A 19,518-nucleotide genomic window follows, 5' to 3' on the forward strand; every position below is an offset into this window, starting at 1 on the left:
ATTAATTAGGGATAATTAATACTTCCAAGAGTTTGATTAAGGACAAACAAAAGCAATAATCATCGTCCCACGAAAAGATTGTGATCTTTGATCCTTTTACCTGGAGTAATATATATGTATTCATGCTGGCATGTTGATACTTGGCTTTTGTTAACTTGATAGTAGTAGTTTAAAGTCTTCGTGAACTGGACTTTTTGTTATTAAAAATGAACACACTAAGATTATCGCGTTTCTAGAAGAAATAATTGTTTTCATCTCTATCTTGCTAATAGAATATAAGAAAGTAATATACTAATTACGCCTAGCTCATTCTTTTGACAATTTCACGATTAGAGTGTTAGACAGAAAATATTAAAACTGATTGGGACATGCATATATACATTATACGAACATTATTCATAGGGTTGCAACTCCGGTTATGTACCGTAACATCACTCCCATAAATTTTGAGAGGCAATTTTCATCAAATAAACATTCAATCTTGCAAGGATCTTCTGTATATCGTTGACACTTAAATTGATAGACTATGGTCTTTCGTTTCGTCTAATCCGTAAATACATACTTCCGCAATGGTAACTAATCAATGCCGTACAGTACTTTGTATAATTCCATAGTGGTTTCTTTGAGTGGTGCGGTTTGGTGAACTGGGTTTTTGACTTTGACTTCTTTCAGTGGAGAAAATCTGAGTTTTTTTGTCCTGTCTACAGGGGATGTAGGGTCATGTGAGCCGTGCTGATATTTCACCGACACTTTTAGTAATCAGTTATCACAATCCAATTCTCAAACATAACATCTTTTATTTTAACTTGGCAAATTACAATTCATTAGGTTCACCAAATTAGATTTACCAGGTTTCTTGAACGCTATTAAAAATAGGTTACCACAAATGCTAGCTAGCGAGATGCTTCAGCCTTCAAGTTCAGGAATAAGAATCACAATGCTCACTGAACTGAGCCCGGTTTCTCGCGTCAACAACCTATTTGGTGGGCCTGCAGACGCTCATCATATGAGATTGAAAGATTAAGCAATCCAATGATAAAGTTAGTTTGGAAATGGTAACTATATAGAAAGAAAATCTATAAAATCGAAAGCTACTGCAATCATTCGAAGCAAAATTAATAATAGAGACTTGGCGGAAGAACTTAACTGACATTCATAATGGAATCAAGTGTGACTGCTAATTTTATAGCTAGGTTCTTCTGCTTCATTTCCTCCATGCCTGGTCTTCTATTTATCCTCAGTGCGCGATATCTAATAGCTTTTCCATGCCTTTACAACGTCCGCAAATGTTTTGAACGAGGAGCCACCTTGAGCCAAAGTGCTAGTCGCAACACATTTAAGTTCTCTCATCTTACTCTTAAGTATCTTCCCTTCTTCTCCTTCCATAAGTCCCCTAACAACCCTACAAATCTCATCACGTCCTATTAGCCCACTTTCCATTGGTTTCGGTCTTAAAGCTACCTTAATAGCATCTGTAAGCATCACTGCATTCATCTTCTGCTCTGCAAAGAGTGGCCATGCAATTAAAGGGACACCATGCACGATACTTTCAAGGGTTGAGTTCCAACCACAGTGGGTTAAAAACCCACCTGTTGATCCATGATTAAGGATTTCAATCTGTGGTGCCCATGAAGAAACAACCAAACCCGATTTTCGGGTTCTATCCAAGAACCCTTTTGGTAAGACTTCAGAAGGATCCTCAATGCTTTGAACACTCAAGTAAGATGAACTTGCAGCCTTTTCACTGGGAATAGGACGTCTTAAAAACAACAAAAACTTTTGTTCACTCATTTCCAACCCTAGAGCCAATTCAATTAGTTGGTCACTAGAGAGAGTTCCACCGCTACCGAATGACACGAACAGAACAGATGCAGGTGGTTGATTATCTAACCACTTCAAACAACCTGACCTATCAGATCCGTCACCGCGTACACCTGTTCTAATAAGTGGTCCAATAAACCGGTGGATTATCCCATTGTCTCCCATTCAGAGCCTCAAAAGCTTCAATATCCTCAAAGCTATTTATGAAGATGCCCCTACCCAAATTTAACTTTTTCGAGTATTGTAATAACCCTGCATACTTCTCCGTCTTTCTATCTTGAAATGGCTCCATAAGATCGACCCCTCGGATTGGTACACAACCTGGAATCTGAATCCGGTCAGGTACATCTCTAAACTCACAAGAGTAAGCCTAGTTTGGGTGAATGGTAAATCGAAGACAAATCCATAGCAAATGATGAAGAGAAAATATAAGCATTGATATTAAATTCACCAGCAATTTTAATAGCATCTGTACAGAAAAGATCAACAACAAGAGAGACGACTCTGTGAGTTGTAGTAATGGTTCTAATTGCATCAGAAAGAGAAGGGAGAGACCGATGCACAGTCGAAAAAATATGAATCATGATGTTAGCATCATTAGGAAGGTCACTCAAATCAACAGGAGGTAAAAAGATTGGATTGATAGCACTTGGTAGAGAAGTGAGAGCTAGTTTTAGTGCTTCGAATGGAGAATTAGTTTCTGTTGGAATAATGAGTGTGGCTGAGAAACCATTATCAAGAACGAGTCGCTTAGTAAACTCAGTGACTGGTATGAAATGACCCATACCTGGACTCTGCATAACAATTACATGAGGTAGAAGAGTATGTTCCATGGCTGAATAAGAATTTTGATGTGGCACAAAAACAGAAGAAGCTGTATAGTATATAATAAAGATGATGAGAAGGTTAATGCATGAACTAGATCTAGATCTACATATTCAGATTCCAATTACTAGAGTAACTGTGATACATAATCAATCTAATTTGTATTAATTATACACTATATTTAAATTAGGAAAATATAAGAAAGTTTGTGGAAGCGGCACATGTAGTGGGATTCAGAGTTTGGCATTGGGTGCTTTGGATAATAGTTTTTTAATGACTGATTCGGGGATTCAAAGTTTGGCATTGGATGCTTTGGATAATAGTTTCTTCGCTATAACTCATCAGCTGCTTTATATCATCTGTAGTCAAACTGGTTGTGAAAGTTGGAATTCTGGTCGGAGTCTTATCTTTTGGTAGCATCGTAAGCAAGTCGTAACACCAGCATAATTGCTCAGGCTGGTGTGGGATGTCAGGGGAAGACATTTTACAAGCAAAGTACGTTTCTTGCGAAGATCCTAAATTCGGCCATGCTAGTACGTACTGTGACCAAATCAAAACGTGAAATGCCGCACTCTTGGCTCATGTTACTCATGAAACAGGACATAAGCTGTTCGATCAAGGTCTACATTATCTTAAATGTAAACATTAGTAGGTTAAATTGCTAAGCACTTTTCCTGATCAAATTGTTGTTTTATTATCTAAAGATTTTACTACATTAGAGAAACAACACGAGGAACCTATAGTCAGAATAGCACAGTGGTGTTTCAGAAGATTCTTACTCCTAGTCCGTTTTTCGTGGCTTTGATGGCTTAATTTGCAGCCGGCCAAAAGATAGTTCAAAACAATTTACGCTTGCATCATGAATATCCGAGAGCTGATAAGATTATCGAACTGAGAACTTCCATGATTATCTCCACGCTAATTAATCAAATATTAGCTGGATCAGTAAAGTGCAGAATGCACATGCTTTGCTCTGGAGTTTTTGAAAAGACTAAGATAAGCATGACATGTGATCGTAGGTATCTAGTCTAGCTAAGAGGATTTTTTGTTTCTTACGCTAATAGTTTCGTTATTAGTACGATGTACAATACAAATAATGATAATAATAATAATAATATAAAAAAAACACACCAATTATACAGAATAAATGATGCTGCTTGAATGCACTCATTGACGTTATGTTAATTTTAAGGTGATCCTGCTCGTCCTCAGAACGAGTATGACCAACCTTTAGTGATGGGCCTAATTAGTATTCAGTGACTTTATATATGGATGTGTATAATGCGTTCAGTTGTTCACTGATCAGTCAAACCCTAACTCGAGTATAAACATTAGTCTGTATAAATCCCTCATTATCACCTAAAAATTCAAAATTAATTTTAATTATCTTAAGATTTATCACCTAATGAAGAAAAGATAGAGACGAAATTCAAACCACTTGTATTACCATCAGAAAATTTAATTTTAGCTTGAAACGTGCTGTAATGATAACGAGTTCTTGATCTTCATCTTGCTCCAACTCTTTCATGGGAAACTGATTTCATTTTTGTTTGATTTGTGAATACATACTTCTGGATGGTAATCAATGCCGACGTTGTTTTTTCCATAAATCCGTTGCGCGTTGCGGTTTCATGCATCTGGGTTTCGTAAAGGAGGGATGGGTTCGCCAGTGAAGTTGCAGAAAAGTGTATGACTTTGACTTCTTTTCAGGTGAGAAGTCAAAGTCATACACTTTCATGGTGCTATGAAGCTACACGAACTCTCCATTAGGCTTGTAGTTTTGCAAGCCCAAATCAAAAAATATAACAGTTTTACACCCCCATGAAAAGCCCAAATTACTTTTCGCATTCCATCGACAATACTATATGGCCAAGCATTGTGGTCGGGTGTTTAACTTAGCTATGGCTTAAATGCAGCCCGAAATGAGAGTGAAAATGCACCTCATTAAGAGAGACTTCCATCTCTTAGCCTATAAATAGCATTGTGGTCCGGTGTTTAACTTAGCTATGGCTTAAATGCAGGCAAGCCAAATGAGAGTGAAAATGCACCTCATTAAGAGAGACTTCCATCTCTTAGCCTATAAATAGCATTGTGGTCCGGTGTTTAACTTAGCTATGGCTTAAATGCAGGCAAGCCAAATGAGAGTGAAAATGCACCTCATTAAGGGAGACTTCCATGGCTAAGCCTATAAAGACGGAAATTAAATTTTCCTGCGAGTAGTGCAATACGGTAGCCGAGTCTCCATTTCTTTTTTAGTTTTCTACTATAAATATTTGTTATGGATGAAAATATATTTAAGAGAAAACAAAAGAAATATAATAGAGAAAAAGGAAATTTTATTGAACAAAGATAGTTAAAAAGAGAAATATTAGGAGTAAAAATAGATTAAAAAGTGAAAGTAACGGAAAATGAGTTTTCGTTGAGCATTTCCGTGAGGCAAAACCTAGCTTAAAGGAGGAACAGATTTGTTCCACTCTTCAGCTATGGCAAACGATTCGCCGCAGTAAAGTCAAGTGATGTCCCATAATACTTGTCTTTTGCTATAAGTAAGCTATAGCTAAGTGGAATAGCATATCGCATGGTGTTTTTCCTAACAAACACAAAGAGATAAGAAAATACTTCAAACGTATGGATAGTCTGATACTACAATGTCAGATAAAACTTGAATTATCACTAGGAACTAATGGGATGTTTAGTAACCATTATTTTAATGGATTATTAGCCCATAACATAATATACAGATTATAATGGATTCTATATGTGGTTGGTAACCATTATAACAAAGTCAAGTGTTTTTTCAAGCGTCTGAAGAATTGTTTAGTTAGTAACGACGTTAGTAGTGGTTTTGGTAGCTTTCATTTTCATAGAATAGACGTTGCTATTCAAAGAGGTGTTGGAGCACAGCTTGTTGTTAGGTTACCAACCAAAAGCTTTGTATAATTTTTGTTATAACAGGGAATAAAATATATTTAAAATCATAAAAAAAAATTATAATAATTAATTATTTTAGTCATAATTGAAAAAATCCATTATTTTCATAAATAGAAAAAAATTGCTTTGAAAATTTATTATAATCAATTATTTTCTCTTACAAACTTAAATTGAATTTTTTTCTTCATATTTTTTCTAAACTATCAGAAGAGAGACAAAAAAACAACATAGGACTAAAAAAAATCCTAGACCATTGTTATTTCCTCTCCTTTTTGAGATCATCATTCTAAGATAATCAATTATTTGAAGAAAAAAAGTGTTTGTGAAAATTTATTATAAAAATGATTATATCAGAATCATTTATCAATTTATGATTATCTATAATCATAAATAGATAATCATAAACTTTACCAAACACGGTCAATATAAAAATAATTATTGTTGAATAATTGATTTTTTAACATATGTTAAAAAAATTATGTCAAATTTTTTTACTTTGGGCTTTTATCTGGAAATCCGGGCTCTGCCACCATCTTTGTTTGACTTGACATGATTTTCATGATATCAAAAGATATAATGATTTCCTTGCATGTCATGGATTTGGGTTTCAGAACTGAAAGATATGTGTTCCCCAGTGAAGTTGCAGTAACATTTTTGAACTTTTTCTTCAGTGGAGAAAATCTGGGTTTTATTCTCCTGCAGGGATGTGGGGCCTTGTGGACGATGTGGATATTTCACGGACACTTTCAATTATCAAATTCCGATACGACCCCATTGACAGTTGTTCTATAAGAGTCAAACACTTGAGATCAACGGGGGAAGAGAAACGTGTATGGAGATGACAATACTGATGAAGAAAAAGCAACGTGTATGGGATTGTTAGCATTGTTGGCGTTAGCAATGTACATAATTTTCCAACGAAATATAAAACTGTTTGTTTGACAATGGCCAATATTGCTTACTGGTCTTCAAAGATTTTCTCTTCGACAGCTTGGGGAGCTATCTTTCAGTTGCACAAATGCTCTTTTTTTGTGTTTGTTTTCAGCAGTAGTGGTCTTTTTCATCTACTTCTATGTTCCAGAGACCAAAAGGTTAAAACTTGAAGATATCGACAAGGTTTTGCTGCGACTGGAAAACTGTAACAAAATTGATGATTATCATCAGGAAGATAGAGAACTCAAGGATGTTCTTATTATTAAGTAATTATTCAATAATGTTTCACTGGTTAGTAACTCTAGAAAAATTAGACAACTAGTTCAATTATTCAAAGGCCTTTACAGTAGAACTTCGTTAAATTAATCCGCGATAAATTAATAATTTCGCTAAGATAATATTTTTTGTCAGTCTCGACTTAGGCCAGTGTGTTAAATTAATAACCCCGCTAAATTTACAAGATAATAAAAAAAAATAGTTTCTAATAGCGCCCAACTAATATATAAATTAATAATCAGTATGATAACATTATATTATGGTGCTTATTAAAATACGCATCTATGATTATTTTATTTTGTTTTCATATTTATAGTACATTGGACTTCATCTGTAATTTTTGTGTACTCCCTTGAGAAGCTGCGAAATGATTTTACTGTGTTTTCTTTTTCTTATTTTAGTTTTGACATTAAAGTATATACATTTATACACATAATATGCCATAAAATAATTATAAAATAATTTGAATTGAAAATAAAATGTCTACTGCTAGAGTGAAAGTAGGCAAGCACCCTGAATCTCGTATATCGTTTATGTACATGGACCTGCCATTTAGAATTTGTAACTACTGTAACCATCTAGGTCACATTGAAGACTCTTGTGCGGTTAAAAATAACTTTCCTCGAGAGAGTATTTATGATGAGGGCCCAGACTCGGTCTCTAAAGTTGAGTCTCAAAGCTGGGCATCTAATTTCAAGGTGCTCATTAATGAGCAAATATGAGCAAATAGACAGGGAAACTTTTTCCGATGCGGCTTATATATGGTGTATATACCACAGCAATACACATTACCAGACTCGGTCTTCCAAGTTATTGGCTTTCTTTCTCCTTCACCAGACTATCTTTCTCATTATTCGTCTATCAGTACTTTTCAGGTTATCTCTGATGAGGAGAGGGACGAGGATGTGGAACTTATAGATACTGAAAATTCAATTCTAGGCAAAAGACAGGGGATTTGGGAATCTCCATGGAAGCCTATTTTCTCATCTCTCTCTCTCCATACCAAGATATTTCAGATATAGACTTCAAAATTCAAAAATCGGATCTTTTACAAGATGTGGTTAACCATATTTTATCCTCTCTTCCTAATCATGAAGACTTTGTACCTTTGGAAAACGATTTGGTTCACATTGAGGATTCAGTTGAACAATTCTTCACGCCGGAAGAAGATATTTCTTTACAAAGTGATCTTCCAAAGCCTGCTTTCTGTATTACATTTTCTGACTCATCTCAATCGATTGATTCTCCTAAACCCGATTTTAGCATTTCAATCTCTGAATCTTTTGACTCTTTGGACTCTCATTAGTCTTCTATTGCATCCAATGAATCTATAAAGGGCTATTTTGCGTTTCCTCCCCTGCCAAGATTGAAATTAGTGTTTCCTCTCATCGTTAGTTTTTCCATCCATTGCTCGGTTAGCTGAGTCAGCGCCTTTGGACGCGTGGAAGAAACTGTACACGTGTTTCGTCACTTTCCCAAAATACCCTCGACTAAAATAAAAATAGATCTCATACACCTAGCTGAGTCGGGTGCCAACAGCCGATCCTAATTCTTAACCCTACAAACTGAGTCGTATTCACTTAGCCCTTATCTTCTCAACAACACCAAGACCTCTGCCCTATCTGCTGCTGCCGGAAACCATGGACTCAGATGGGTATTCACCGAGTATTTGTAATAGATTTGAAGATCATAAGTACTTGAAGTTTGTAAGAAGATTAATGGGGTTTGATTAAGGTGATGGAAGAATTGTTTTTGTTGTTGGTTGAGGTGATAAATTGAATTTAAAAAAGGGTTTATCAAAGATCATATCTGCTGATGATGGAATCGATTTGGTTGAGTTTGGTGGTATAATTATAGCGGAGAATTGTTGCTGTCAATAAAAACGGAAGAGAGGAAATGGATTTGATGGTTAGAAATTAGGGGATCTGATGTTTTTTATGAAGCAACTTGGTGACAGTATTGAATGATTCGGGTGATGAATTAAAGATGGGTTCGGTTCAAATTTAACGGAATTGTAGGAGTTTATGGTTGTATATGCGTTTAATTTGTAGATGGTGGTTGTTTGGTGGATTTAGGGTTTGACAGTAACATATGGAATTTGAGTATGATTGGAGGAGATGGGTCGTGATGATTCTGTAATTGGGGAAAGAACATGGTTGCCTCTGTGCTGGTAATTGCAGATGGGTAGAGAAAAAATATGAATGAAATTAGTATCGGTGGTGTATGGAACAGCTGTTGTTGCTGTAGACAGCAAATTTTACGCTAATTTCCTTCCCAATATTACAGCTTCAAATCCTATTTGATGGTTTGACAACAACAAATTTGGGGGTTCTCATATGGATTTGTTTTGGGGTTTTGATACGGTAAGAAATTTTATAGCAAAAATACTAAGAAGAAATTGATGAGTCAGAGCTGGTTTGTACGTTTTACCAGATGAATTAGATTGTTGCAGTATCAGTAACAATGGTGGATTTGATTTCTGGGGTTAATTGTAGTTCAGGTGATGATTAATGGCGGAAAAGGATCAGTAACAATGGTGGATTTGATTTCTGAGGTTAATAAGTTTTGGTGTTGATTCACTACACCAAATCAGACATTTGTTACACAAATATGTGTGACTTCCTATTTAATGTCACACATATAAGTGTAATAAATATGGTGTTATTCTTTTGTTACACATTAGTGCTCACACTAATAAGTGTGACTTTAATTAATTTAAATCACACTAAAAAGTGTATCAAATATCTGACATATATTAGTGTAAAAAATTTGGTATTAATAAACAAAAAAAAATATTTATTTTTATTTCCCCAGCCTGTCTCGGATACGTAGATCGACTTTCCCCAACCCACCACATTGTTTGACTTTTTGCAAAATCCACAAAATTATGTGCATAATTAAAAAAAATAGTAGTACCCAATCAATTTTATAAGAATTAAATTACAAAAACAAGTCTGTTTCAACATCAACTAATATCTTAAACACACTCTTAAACACTAAACAATGAATATCTTAAACTGCTTGTTCATCAGTGTGTATACCTAAACCTATATACTCTTTTCTTGTTTTGTTTTTCCCGCTGCAAAGAAGATTATGAATACTTCTATTTACATACAACTTAGGATGTGGTGCAGCAAAAGGCTCTGTATATGCAAGCACTAGTGAAGGTCCTCCTGCACAAGCTTACAAGTATAAGAGCAGAGAACAAATAGGGATCAATGCTACAACACATGAGAATCAGGGTGTTTTGCTAGAAAAACTAACCTGGGACGAAGTGGCATAGCAACTGTTCTTCCCTTAGACTTAGATCCTCCTTCGTATAAATGTTCCCATCGCTTAAAATCCATTATCGTTATAATGCTGACAATGATTTCAATTAATTGATGTATTAATATACGAGCTCTCTGTGCTAACAGTACAAATAAAATAAAATGATGGAACACTACAAATTTTAAGAGAAGGAAAATATAAAACTACAAATTCACTTACTACAACAAAAGCCATCCTTCGCTGCGGAGAACTCTAGTCACACCACGAAAAGATGGAAAAATAACACCAAATTGAGAAACGGTTTCAACCTAGAAGATAAAAATCTATATACGAAAATGGATGGTAATATTTGACAATATATCTTAACCTAAGGTTTCCACCACAAAATTATTAATTATTATAAGAAAAACATATTGAGCCATAAATCGATAATCCAAAAGTTACAGTAGAGACAAATAGAATAACAAACAAAGTGGGCACTTCCTTTTTCTTTTTGTCCAAAACGGCCAAACCAAGTGAAACACAATAGTGAACCAACCTTTAGACATCACTACTAAGGAGCTCCCATTATTAGCTCCGGCTACAGCACTAATATAATAGTTCTTACCCATTGCTCCAAACAGGCGGCGATATCCTTTAGCATCACATAACACAATGAATCCATACTGTAGACAGCCCAACAAATTTATACAGCTGCCAAATACTCACCTGTTAAAGGAAATAGGGGAAAACTCCATAAACTTGGGAAATCAAGCCAGTGCTCCCATCCGTGTTTATCAGACTGCTGCGGGGATTTGTCCCTATGATTCTATGAAACAGGAAGATATATTTTGCATAGTTAGGCTCTTCATCAAATTTTCAAGTACACAACATACTAACGGAACAGTATAAATGGTTGTGGACAAAAGCAATACAGTCTCCGGAGATGTGCCATCTTTTTCTTGCATACAAAAAACAAAATCTAAGAAATAGTGATTTGGTGCTTACCAATCCAGTAACTAAATACTCTCTCATACATGTTTTCATCTACACTGGATTCCTCCGTACAAATAATAATTTCTATGGGTTCCTTGGCAATCATCCGAATTCAACATCGTACAAAGCTTCATTTTTATACCTATTCAGTTTCAAATATAATCCAAATTCAAAAATAAAAATCCTTTAAATAATAATCATATTTTGAAAGAGAATCTACTATATGCAAGCAAAGCCCTAACCTGTTTCGCAATGGATTAATGAGCAACCATACGGTCCTTGATAAATATCCGCTGCTACAAAGAATGCTAGAGAAATATCAAACCCCTAAATCGAAACAACATTTATTCTATCCAAATCACAAACCCTAGAAAAATTAGATCCTCTAACTAATTTTTCTATTTTTTTTCCAGAAAAACCTAATTAGATCTCCTATCTCAATGTCAATGCACGACTACATTGATTAGACTTACAAGGAGATTGAAAAATCTTGGAGTTGCATCAGGATGAAGTCGGTAACTTGTTTCTTGTTTTTTTCTACATCTAGGAAGAAAATAAAAGAGGTGAGGGAAACGTGGGAGGCGAGGCCACTTCAGGAAAAAAAAAACATGGTTGGCTTTCAGTTTTTGACCTTAAACCGAAAAGTAATCTAACTGATATAAAAACCAAAAAGTAAATAAATAAAATACAACTCAGAATAATGTTTTTCGGATCCATTTTAAAGTCACACTTAAAAATATGAGATGATTTTAGATAATTAAATTATGAATTAATGTCACACTTTTGTGTTTTGTCACATTAATATGTGTGACATCTTTTGTTACATCTATGAGTGTGACGAACTAGTGTTACAAATTACTGAAGTTGGTGTAGTGATTTATGGCGGAAAAGGCCAGCGTAATGGTGCCGGAGAAGGAGGAGATTCAGGAGAACATTTGAGGGTATTTTCGAAAGATCAAGAAAAACGTGTATAATCTATGTCATGCGTGCATAGGTGCTGACTCAGCTAACCTAACAATGGATGGAAAGACTAATGATGGGAAGAAACACTAATTTCAATCTTTTTGGGGAGGAAACGCTAATTAGCGATCTTATCGGGGGAGGAAACACAAAATAGCCCATCTATAAATGACAAGATTGAAAAGTTACAAGTTCAGGCTGTAGAAAGGGGGAAAGAAAAATCCAGGTATGTCTCTCTTCATTCTGGCAATTTCTTTTATCTCCGTTATCCCTAAAGATTCTCTAAGTGATTCTTAATTTTGTTCATAGCATTTCGAAACCCATACAAAAAATTCTTTTGTTCTTCTTTTTATATTTTCTACATTTGGGAACCTTTGTGCTTACCATTATGATACTACTACCAATCTGTGCTTTGAGACTCTGGTCTTATAACTTGTGCTAGTTAAATTACCAATTATTTTTTAGATTCATTATGAAAATACTTGCATGGAACACACAAGGGTGTATCCAGAAAAAAAAAACTCAACAACACCTTAATACACTGATAAAAATTGAAAAACCAGATGTTTTGTTCCTCTCTGAAACTAAATCAAAGAGGGGCTTAATAAGGAGCATACTAAATTACTTTCCTAACACCCACATTGTAGACCCAAATGGAATAGTTAGGGGACTAGCAATTGCTTGGGTGGATGGGTTTCACTTTGAAATAGTTCAGTCAAACCTTAATGTGATCGATGTAATTGTAAAAAACAATTTCCATTCAAAGGAATTGTTACTGACATGTTTTTATGGGTCACCAAAAAGTGAACTAAAATTAGAGATTATCGGGTATTTAGAAGACATATCTCAAAGGATTAATCTAAACAAAATGCCATGGCTAGTAATAGGAGAATTAAACATCATTTTCAAGAGGAAAAAGAGGGTGGCATTCCCTATAGTAAGAAAAAAAATGAACCAGCTATAAACTTAATTCAAAGAACTGGTTTAGATGACTTAGGCTACAAAGTAAACATTTTTACATGGAGCAATAAGAGAGAGAGGACGGCTAGCATCAAGCAAAGGCTTGATAGAGCCTTGGCTAATACTGAATGGACTATAGAATTCAGTGAAGCCTCTCTGGAAAACCTAGTTGTTATAGGTTCTGACCATGGTCCTATTTTTCTTTCTTTATCATCTAGGTATAAGCATTTGGCTCCAACTTTTAAATTCTACGACACTTGGCTGAAGGAACCTTCTTGCATAGAGGTCATTATAAAGTCTCTGGAAAACCAATTAAAAAAAATAAAGATTTTGATGAAAACTATATGTAAATACAAACATTAACTTGATAAGCAAAAAAAACTTTAGAACTAGAAGCTTTGTATGACACACGGGAAGAAATAGCAAAACAACATTCTAGAAACAACATAATAGCCTTGGGTGAAAGAAATATAACATTTTTTCATCTAGCAACTTTAAAAAGAAGGAAAACAAATCACATTGACTGTATTCAAAATAAAAATGACAATGTAGTTAAATCTAGAAGTGGAATTGAGGAGGTTCTAACTTCTTACTTCTTTGGGTTTTTTCTGAGTCTAGCTCAAATACTGATGCACAAATTTTCAATCATATAAAACCTTGCATAACAGTAGAAGAAAACCTAGCTTTAACTGATATCCCTTCCATGGAGGAAATTTTGAATGTAGTAAAAAATCTAAAATCAAATAAAGCGTCAGGTCATGATGGCTTCCCGATTATCTTTTTCAAACATAATTGGGGGATTGTATGCCCCCAACTGGTGGCAGTAATATGCAAGACTCTTTAAAAAATAAACATCTTCATAGAAATTTAAACAAGACTTTTATGTTTCTCATTCCTAAGATTGAAAACCCAAAATCTACGACAGACTTCAGACCAATTGGTCTGTGTAATACCCCTTATAAAGTAATAGCAAATCTTATGTCTAATAGGTTCAAACAAAGTCTCGAAAAAATAATCTCTCCATTACAGTTTGCCTTTCATCTTCAAGGCAGATTTCGGAAAACATAATTGTTGCCCATGAAATAGTTCGTTCTATGAAAGATGACCTATGAAGTTGTAAAAATATTCTAGATGTTATCAATTTATTCAGTACTGGCTCTAGGCAAGTAATAAACTTCTTTAAATCTGGACTTTTCTTTAGTAAGAAAGTCCACAACAGACATCAAGGGATAATTTGTGGAATGCTAAAGATTAAAAAAAAAAAAACATTAAAGGCACTCACCTAGGAGTTCCTTTATTCATGGTTAGATAAAAACTCAAAGCTTTTGATAACATCATCGAAAAAATGGAACAACGAATCAAAAACTGGTTGGGAAAAACCTTATCTCAGCCAAGTAAAATAGTGTTGAATAAATCTATCAATATTTTCTATGGGCTGCTTTGATTTACCTAAGAAAATAACTAAAAGAATCAATGACATTCAAAGATACTTTTGGTGGGGCAAAAATAAAAACTCTAGAGGTATGTACATCATGTCTTTTGACTTCGTGTGTAGAACTACAGATCAAGGAGGTTTAGGGTTTAAGGAGGCTAACAAAATGAATCAGGCTATGATAAGTAGAATAGCCTGGAGATTAGTGACTAAGCCTAATGATATGTGGGATCAAATTCTAAAAGTCGAATATTTCAAAAAATCTGGAGCTCTTCTCTCTGAGAAGAAATCCAAAGCCTCTTGGATATGGAACTGTATCTTACAAGGTATAAAACATATAAAAAAATATAGCATATGGGAAGTGGGGGATGGCACTTCAATAAACATATGGGAAGATAGACGGCTACCAAACAAGAAAGAGATTTTGGCTAAATCTATTCTTAGAAGAAATTCAAACATAACATGTATCATAGTTAATCAACTCTGACACTAAAAAGTGGAATAATGACTTACTGAACTCTATTTTTGAAAAACCTTTAGTGGAAGATATCTTGAACATCAAACTCTACTTATCTAAAGATGGGATTCTGAAAAAAGATAAAATCAGGTGGACACTAACAAAGAATGAAGACTTAAGTTACTGTGAAATCTCTATATGCAAAACTACAAAATCAATCTTGCACTACCTCTACTCAATCTAAAGATTTTGGAAAGGTCTACGGAGTATGGATACTTCTCAGAAAATTAAGCTATTCATCTGGAAATGTCTACAAGATTCTCTATCAACAAGACATAAATTGGGGATAGACACAAAATGTGTATTCTGTCAACAAAAAGAAGAATTAACTTTTCACCTGTTTTTTTATTGTGTCTATGCCAAAGCAGTATGCATGGAACTTACCACCCATGCCTGTACATGGAGTTTTCTCTAACTCTAACGATGATAGTCTCTCTTTATTAGACATCTATAATGTGTGGAGGAAAGTAAAACTAAGTTCTATCTCTATGGCACTAGCTGCAACTAAGTGCTGGTTTATTTGGAAAGAACGTTGTGTTAGAGTCTTTGAAAATAAAAACAGAACTCCGGAGCAACTAGCTTTAGATATCACAAGGCATTTTGATTATTGTCGTCCAGTAAAAAATAATACATAATCATAACACTGTAGTAATACATCACAATCTCAGGATTGTTGGAAGTTTCCAATTCCTAATACACCCAAGATAAATTGTGATGCTTCATGGATTTCTGCCAAAACTGATGCTGGCTTTGGTTTTATCTTATGCAACTGGACGGGTACTTTCAAATGAGAAGGAATGGGAAAATGCAGGACTGCATCGACCGAGGAAGCAGAAGTTGTAGCTTTGCTACAGACAACAGAGTGAGCCATTACGAATAAACTGGAAAATCTAGTCATTGAAGAAGACAATCAAGCAACTATTAGGTATCTACAAGAAAAGGAAACATCAATCAGCTGGAAATGTGTGGCTATTTTAGATGAAGTTAAGAAGAAAGCAAGACAATTAGTATCTTTTGGAGGATTTCAGTTCGTAAACAGAAAGGAAAACAAAGTGGCTGATCTTCTTACAAGGAAGGAAGAAAAGAAGTGTCCATCAGTTCAAGTTTTCAAGACCCTCCTTAGTTTTTAATTCCTGCAATAGCCTATGACACAGTCAAAGCGTATGAACTATGTAATTTTAATGCAAACTCTGTATCTTTTTCAGTGAGCATTAATCATACAGATTCAACCATCGGACAAACATTTCAACCTGAGTTTGTTCCAAATGAGACTGAATCTGTAGATAACTGTCTATGCAGTAATATATCTTCTATTTTCATAAAATAAAAAAAAATCTCTAAATATTTGATACTGCACACTTATTTTAGAAATTTAAAATTAAATTTGGTATGTTTCAATGTAATAATAACTTATTAATTTATCGATAAATTAATACTTCGCTAAATTGATAAAATTTAGCAGTGCAATTTTCAGGTTGGGCATGACATCGTTTTTATTATAGTGGAGGATGAGATGAATTCAACCAATATTTATTTATTTATTTGCATGTTTTTTTACTTTAAATCACTAACCAATACTCCCTCCATTTCATTTTACTTGATGTTTTAGGGTTTTTTTGTATTCCAAAATAGACGAGAGTTTAAGTACTTCCCCCAAGTTCTCACTGATTTGCCTTGCTTTGGAATCACACCATTCTATTAATTTTCATTGTAATCAGCAGATAGATAGTTACTCTAATTTTTAAATCTATTCTAGGGAGGATATATACTCTTGGATGAAATATTTGGTTTATCCCAAGTGTTGAGATTATTAGTCTCACGTTGTTGGGCAATCTAAGATCCTGCGGTTATAATTCCTTAGGGCCTCTCCACTCATTGCCAATTGGTTTTGAGTTGGATGCTCGTATTTTAACATGATATCAGAACAGGCTATTTGCGACGAGTCATTGACCGCGACTTTACTCTCGGCGTCACCCAATTTATTGTCCACGTGTTAGACCCAACGAGGCTATACGTGAGGGGCGTGTTAAGATTATTAGTCCCACATTGTTGGGCAATCTAAGATCCTGCGGTTTATAATCTCTTAGGGCCTCTCCACTCATTGCCAATTGGTTTTGAGTTGGATGCTCGTATTCTAACACCAAGTAAATTATAACGGGATTCGTAATTTATATTCAATCTAGGAACTAAAAATTAGGAGTTTTAAATTTTCAGGAAACTATTAATATGTGTAGATTTGTAAAAGGAATGGAGGGAGTATTAATTTATTTGTTTTTTAATTATTTTTGTATTGGTAGATAAATAAATTATGAATTCCGAACTCAAGTCTCATCACCCAATAACTTTCTCATTATTATATTTTACAGTGACATCGGATTATTAACCAATTTTCTTTGGCGATTTTGAGTCTTTCAGGATACTAATTAAATCAATAACCAATTCTTTTTGGCGGTTTTGAGTCTTTAGTGTAAAAGGATGTTAATAACAATTAGCAGCAAGAAGAAATCTCACATTCTCAATTGATTGGTTAGGTAACTATTAATAGATTATCTTTGACCTTTCTTAATTAAGTAAATTAGAATAAATTCCAACGAGTTTTGAGTTTGAAAATAAAAATTGATTGATAGAACATACATTACGGGACCAAAAACATTAGTGGAAGATTAAAATTAAACGTATTCCAAATCTGAATGGATTAATTAATGCATGTTTGTAACTATCAACACAAAACCAAAATGAAACCTCCATTAGAGTAATGGAGCTGGTTTTGTTTCATCTTTCATGACCTTTGCTCTTGCAGATCCTTTAGAAGGTTGAGACACTTTCATTATCAATCTCACAAGGGTCTGGAAGAAAAATGACACGACAAATTGTTTTAAGACAATCAATGACGGATAGGAGACAACCTTTACTAACAAAAGGATCATCATCATTAACACCAGGAGGAGTAAGTTTAAGAAGAAATTTGCAATCATCATCAACAACAGGAGGAAGTAAAAGATTTGCAGAAGTAGCTGGTGGAACAGCAGCAGAATGTGCAGCAATATGTTGTTGTTGTCCATGTGGGATTATGAATTTATTAGTGCTTGCTGTATATAAACTACCAGCGGGATTATGTAGAAAAGCATTGAAGAATAAAAGGATAAAAAGATTGAAGAAAAATGGTATCTTTCAGCAACAACAACAGAAGAAAAGATGTCGTTGCGGTTGTGACGAACCTGATATTCAAATTCATCCGTTGGGTGTTGTTAGTGATGAATGGGGTGATGAAGACAATGATACATCAGGTGAATTGATTAGTAATAAATCCGGTACGATTATGTTATCTGCTGGGAAAGAGATTCAAGATTTGGAGATTGAAATGTGGGATAAGTTTTATAGTACTGGGTTTTGGAGAAGTTCTTCTCAAAGAGATGATCTTCGTGATCTGCCAATTATTACTCTTGATGATTAATTCGTTCTTATTCGGCTCGTGGAAATTATGGTGTTGACGAGCTCTGGTCACTGATATCATAACTCAACGATTTCGTCGGTTTACTAAAAATGCATCAGCTAGACTAATTAAAGATGATTTGAATTGATTGAAAAATAAGCATCAGCTATATTGTTGTATTGTTAACGGTAAAATATGTCTCCTTACTCCTCTTTAACCGTTTTTTTTTTCTATTCAAAAATCTATTTTTCTTCAATGTATTCTTTAATGTTAAGGAGGAAAAAGAACAGATAAAAAAAGAAGTGATCAAACCATAGTTGTTTGTCATGAGATGATGAGATTGGTGGGATTGAGGTATCCGTTGTGAGGTAGTGTTTGATGTATGAACTAAAAAAGAATGGTTGCATTTATTTTTTTCCCTTTCAAGAATTTGGTGTTGACGAGTGGGATTTAATTGTGTTAATGTGTTTGCTTACAAAAAAATTATTCTATACATTTACTACTATTATTATCGGAGTGTATGAATTGATTAATTTTTAAATGTGTAATTCATGCAAAATTGTTCATCGCCCAAGTATAATTACCTACTATTCCACTAGCAGGCCTACTCAACAAACTGGGCTAGACCCAGGAGTTGAAACTAGGAAGGGCTCGAAAAATTAATTATGCCATAACAAAAAATTAAAAAAAATGTCTAGTATTGACACTAAGTTTACATAGGTTTGATTTGAGGTGCAATAGATTTACTACCTACATGAACTTAAATTTTAGTTTTGAGCCCAGCTCAAGTTAGAATAAGTCCAGGTGTATGGGGGTGAGCAAAAAGTCCGGAACTACGGATTTCACCCGTATCTGTCCGCAAAATGGCGGATGAAATCCAATCCGCAAGTTCTATGGGCCGGATACGGGTGGGATTTTCAAATCCGCACTTTTTAACGGTTTGGTTGCGGTTGGACTTTGAAATCCGCAGATTCATCCGCACCGTAGGGCAGTAAGGTTTTATAATAACATGGATTTAAAGTGTAAACATAAATAAGAAAATTGGTGGTCACCATTTGCTTACTCGTTGATCCGCGGATGTCAAATCCACGGGTGATTGGGCCGGACACGGTTGGATTTTTCAAATCCGCAACTTTGACGGATTGGACGCGGGTGACCCCTAATCCGCATCCGTCCGTCCGTTGC

General features: G+C 34.7%; 3 protein-coding genes across 3 annotated transcripts; 1 reads left to right on the top strand and 2 right to left on the bottom strand.

Moving 5' to 3' along the window:
• Positions 1–1,251: 1,251 nt before the first annotated feature.
• LOC113272969 (hydroquinone glucosyltransferase-like) lies at positions 1,252–1,986 on the bottom strand. The gene has a single exon (XM_026522747.1). It carries the CDS (start codon positions 1,984–1,986, stop codon positions 1,252–1,254), a length of 735 nt encoding a protein of 244 aa, XP_026378532.1.
• A 7,722-nt stretch (positions 1,987–9,708) lies between these two features.
• On the bottom strand, positions 9,709–11,563 carry LOC113274166. The gene is made up of 6 exons (XM_026523639.1): positions 11,274–11,563; positions 11,044–11,173; positions 10,765–10,864; positions 10,276–10,306; positions 10,051–10,146; positions 9,709–9,959 (listed from the first exon to the last, which is right to left on the bottom strand). Exons 2-6 carry the CDS (start codon positions 11,080–11,082, stop codon positions 9,905–9,907), a joined length of 321 nt encoding a protein of 106 aa, XP_026379424.1. The 5' UTR covers positions 11,083–11,173; positions 11,274–11,563; the 3' UTR covers positions 9,709–9,904.
• A 6,026-nt stretch (positions 11,564–17,589) lies between these two features.
• On the top strand, positions 17,590–18,841 carry LOC113276290. The gene has a single exon (XM_026525873.1). The coding sequence runs from the start codon at positions 17,758–17,760 to the stop codon at positions 18,352–18,354; it is 597 nt and encodes a 198-aa protein (XP_026381658.1). The 5' UTR covers positions 17,590–17,757; the 3' UTR covers positions 18,355–18,841.
• Positions 18,842–19,518: the final 677 nt, after the last annotated feature.

The sequence above is a fragment of the Papaver somniferum genome, chromosome 4, assembly GCF_003573695.1.
Source record: "Papaver somniferum cultivar HN1 chromosome 4, ASM357369v1, whole genome shotgun sequence".
NCBI classification, from domain to species: domain Eukaryota; kingdom Viridiplantae; phylum Streptophyta; class Magnoliopsida; order Ranunculales; family Papaveraceae; genus Papaver; species Papaver somniferum.

Bases quoted from the DNA above. Each gene is read 5' to 3' on its own strand.
- LOC113276290 (XM_026525873.1), top strand. From the start codon at position 17,758: ATGACACGACAAATTGTTTTAAGACAATCAATGACGGATAGGAGACAA.
- LOC113274166 (XM_026523639.1), bottom strand. From the start codon at position 11,082: ATGAAAACATGTATGAGAGAGTATTTAGTTACTGGATTG. The intron at 10,147-10,275 runs GTAAGTGAATTT...AATCATTGTCAG, and splicing joins GAAGGATGGCTTTTGTTGTA to CATTATAACGATAATGGATT. The intron at 9,960-10,050 runs GTTAGTTTTTCT...AAGCTTGTGCAG, and splicing joins GCTATGCCACTTCGTCCCAG to GAGGACCTTCACTAGTGCTT.
- LOC113272969 (XM_026522747.1), bottom strand. From the start codon at position 1,986: ATGGGAGACAATGGGATAATCCACCGGTTTATTGGACCACTTATTAGA.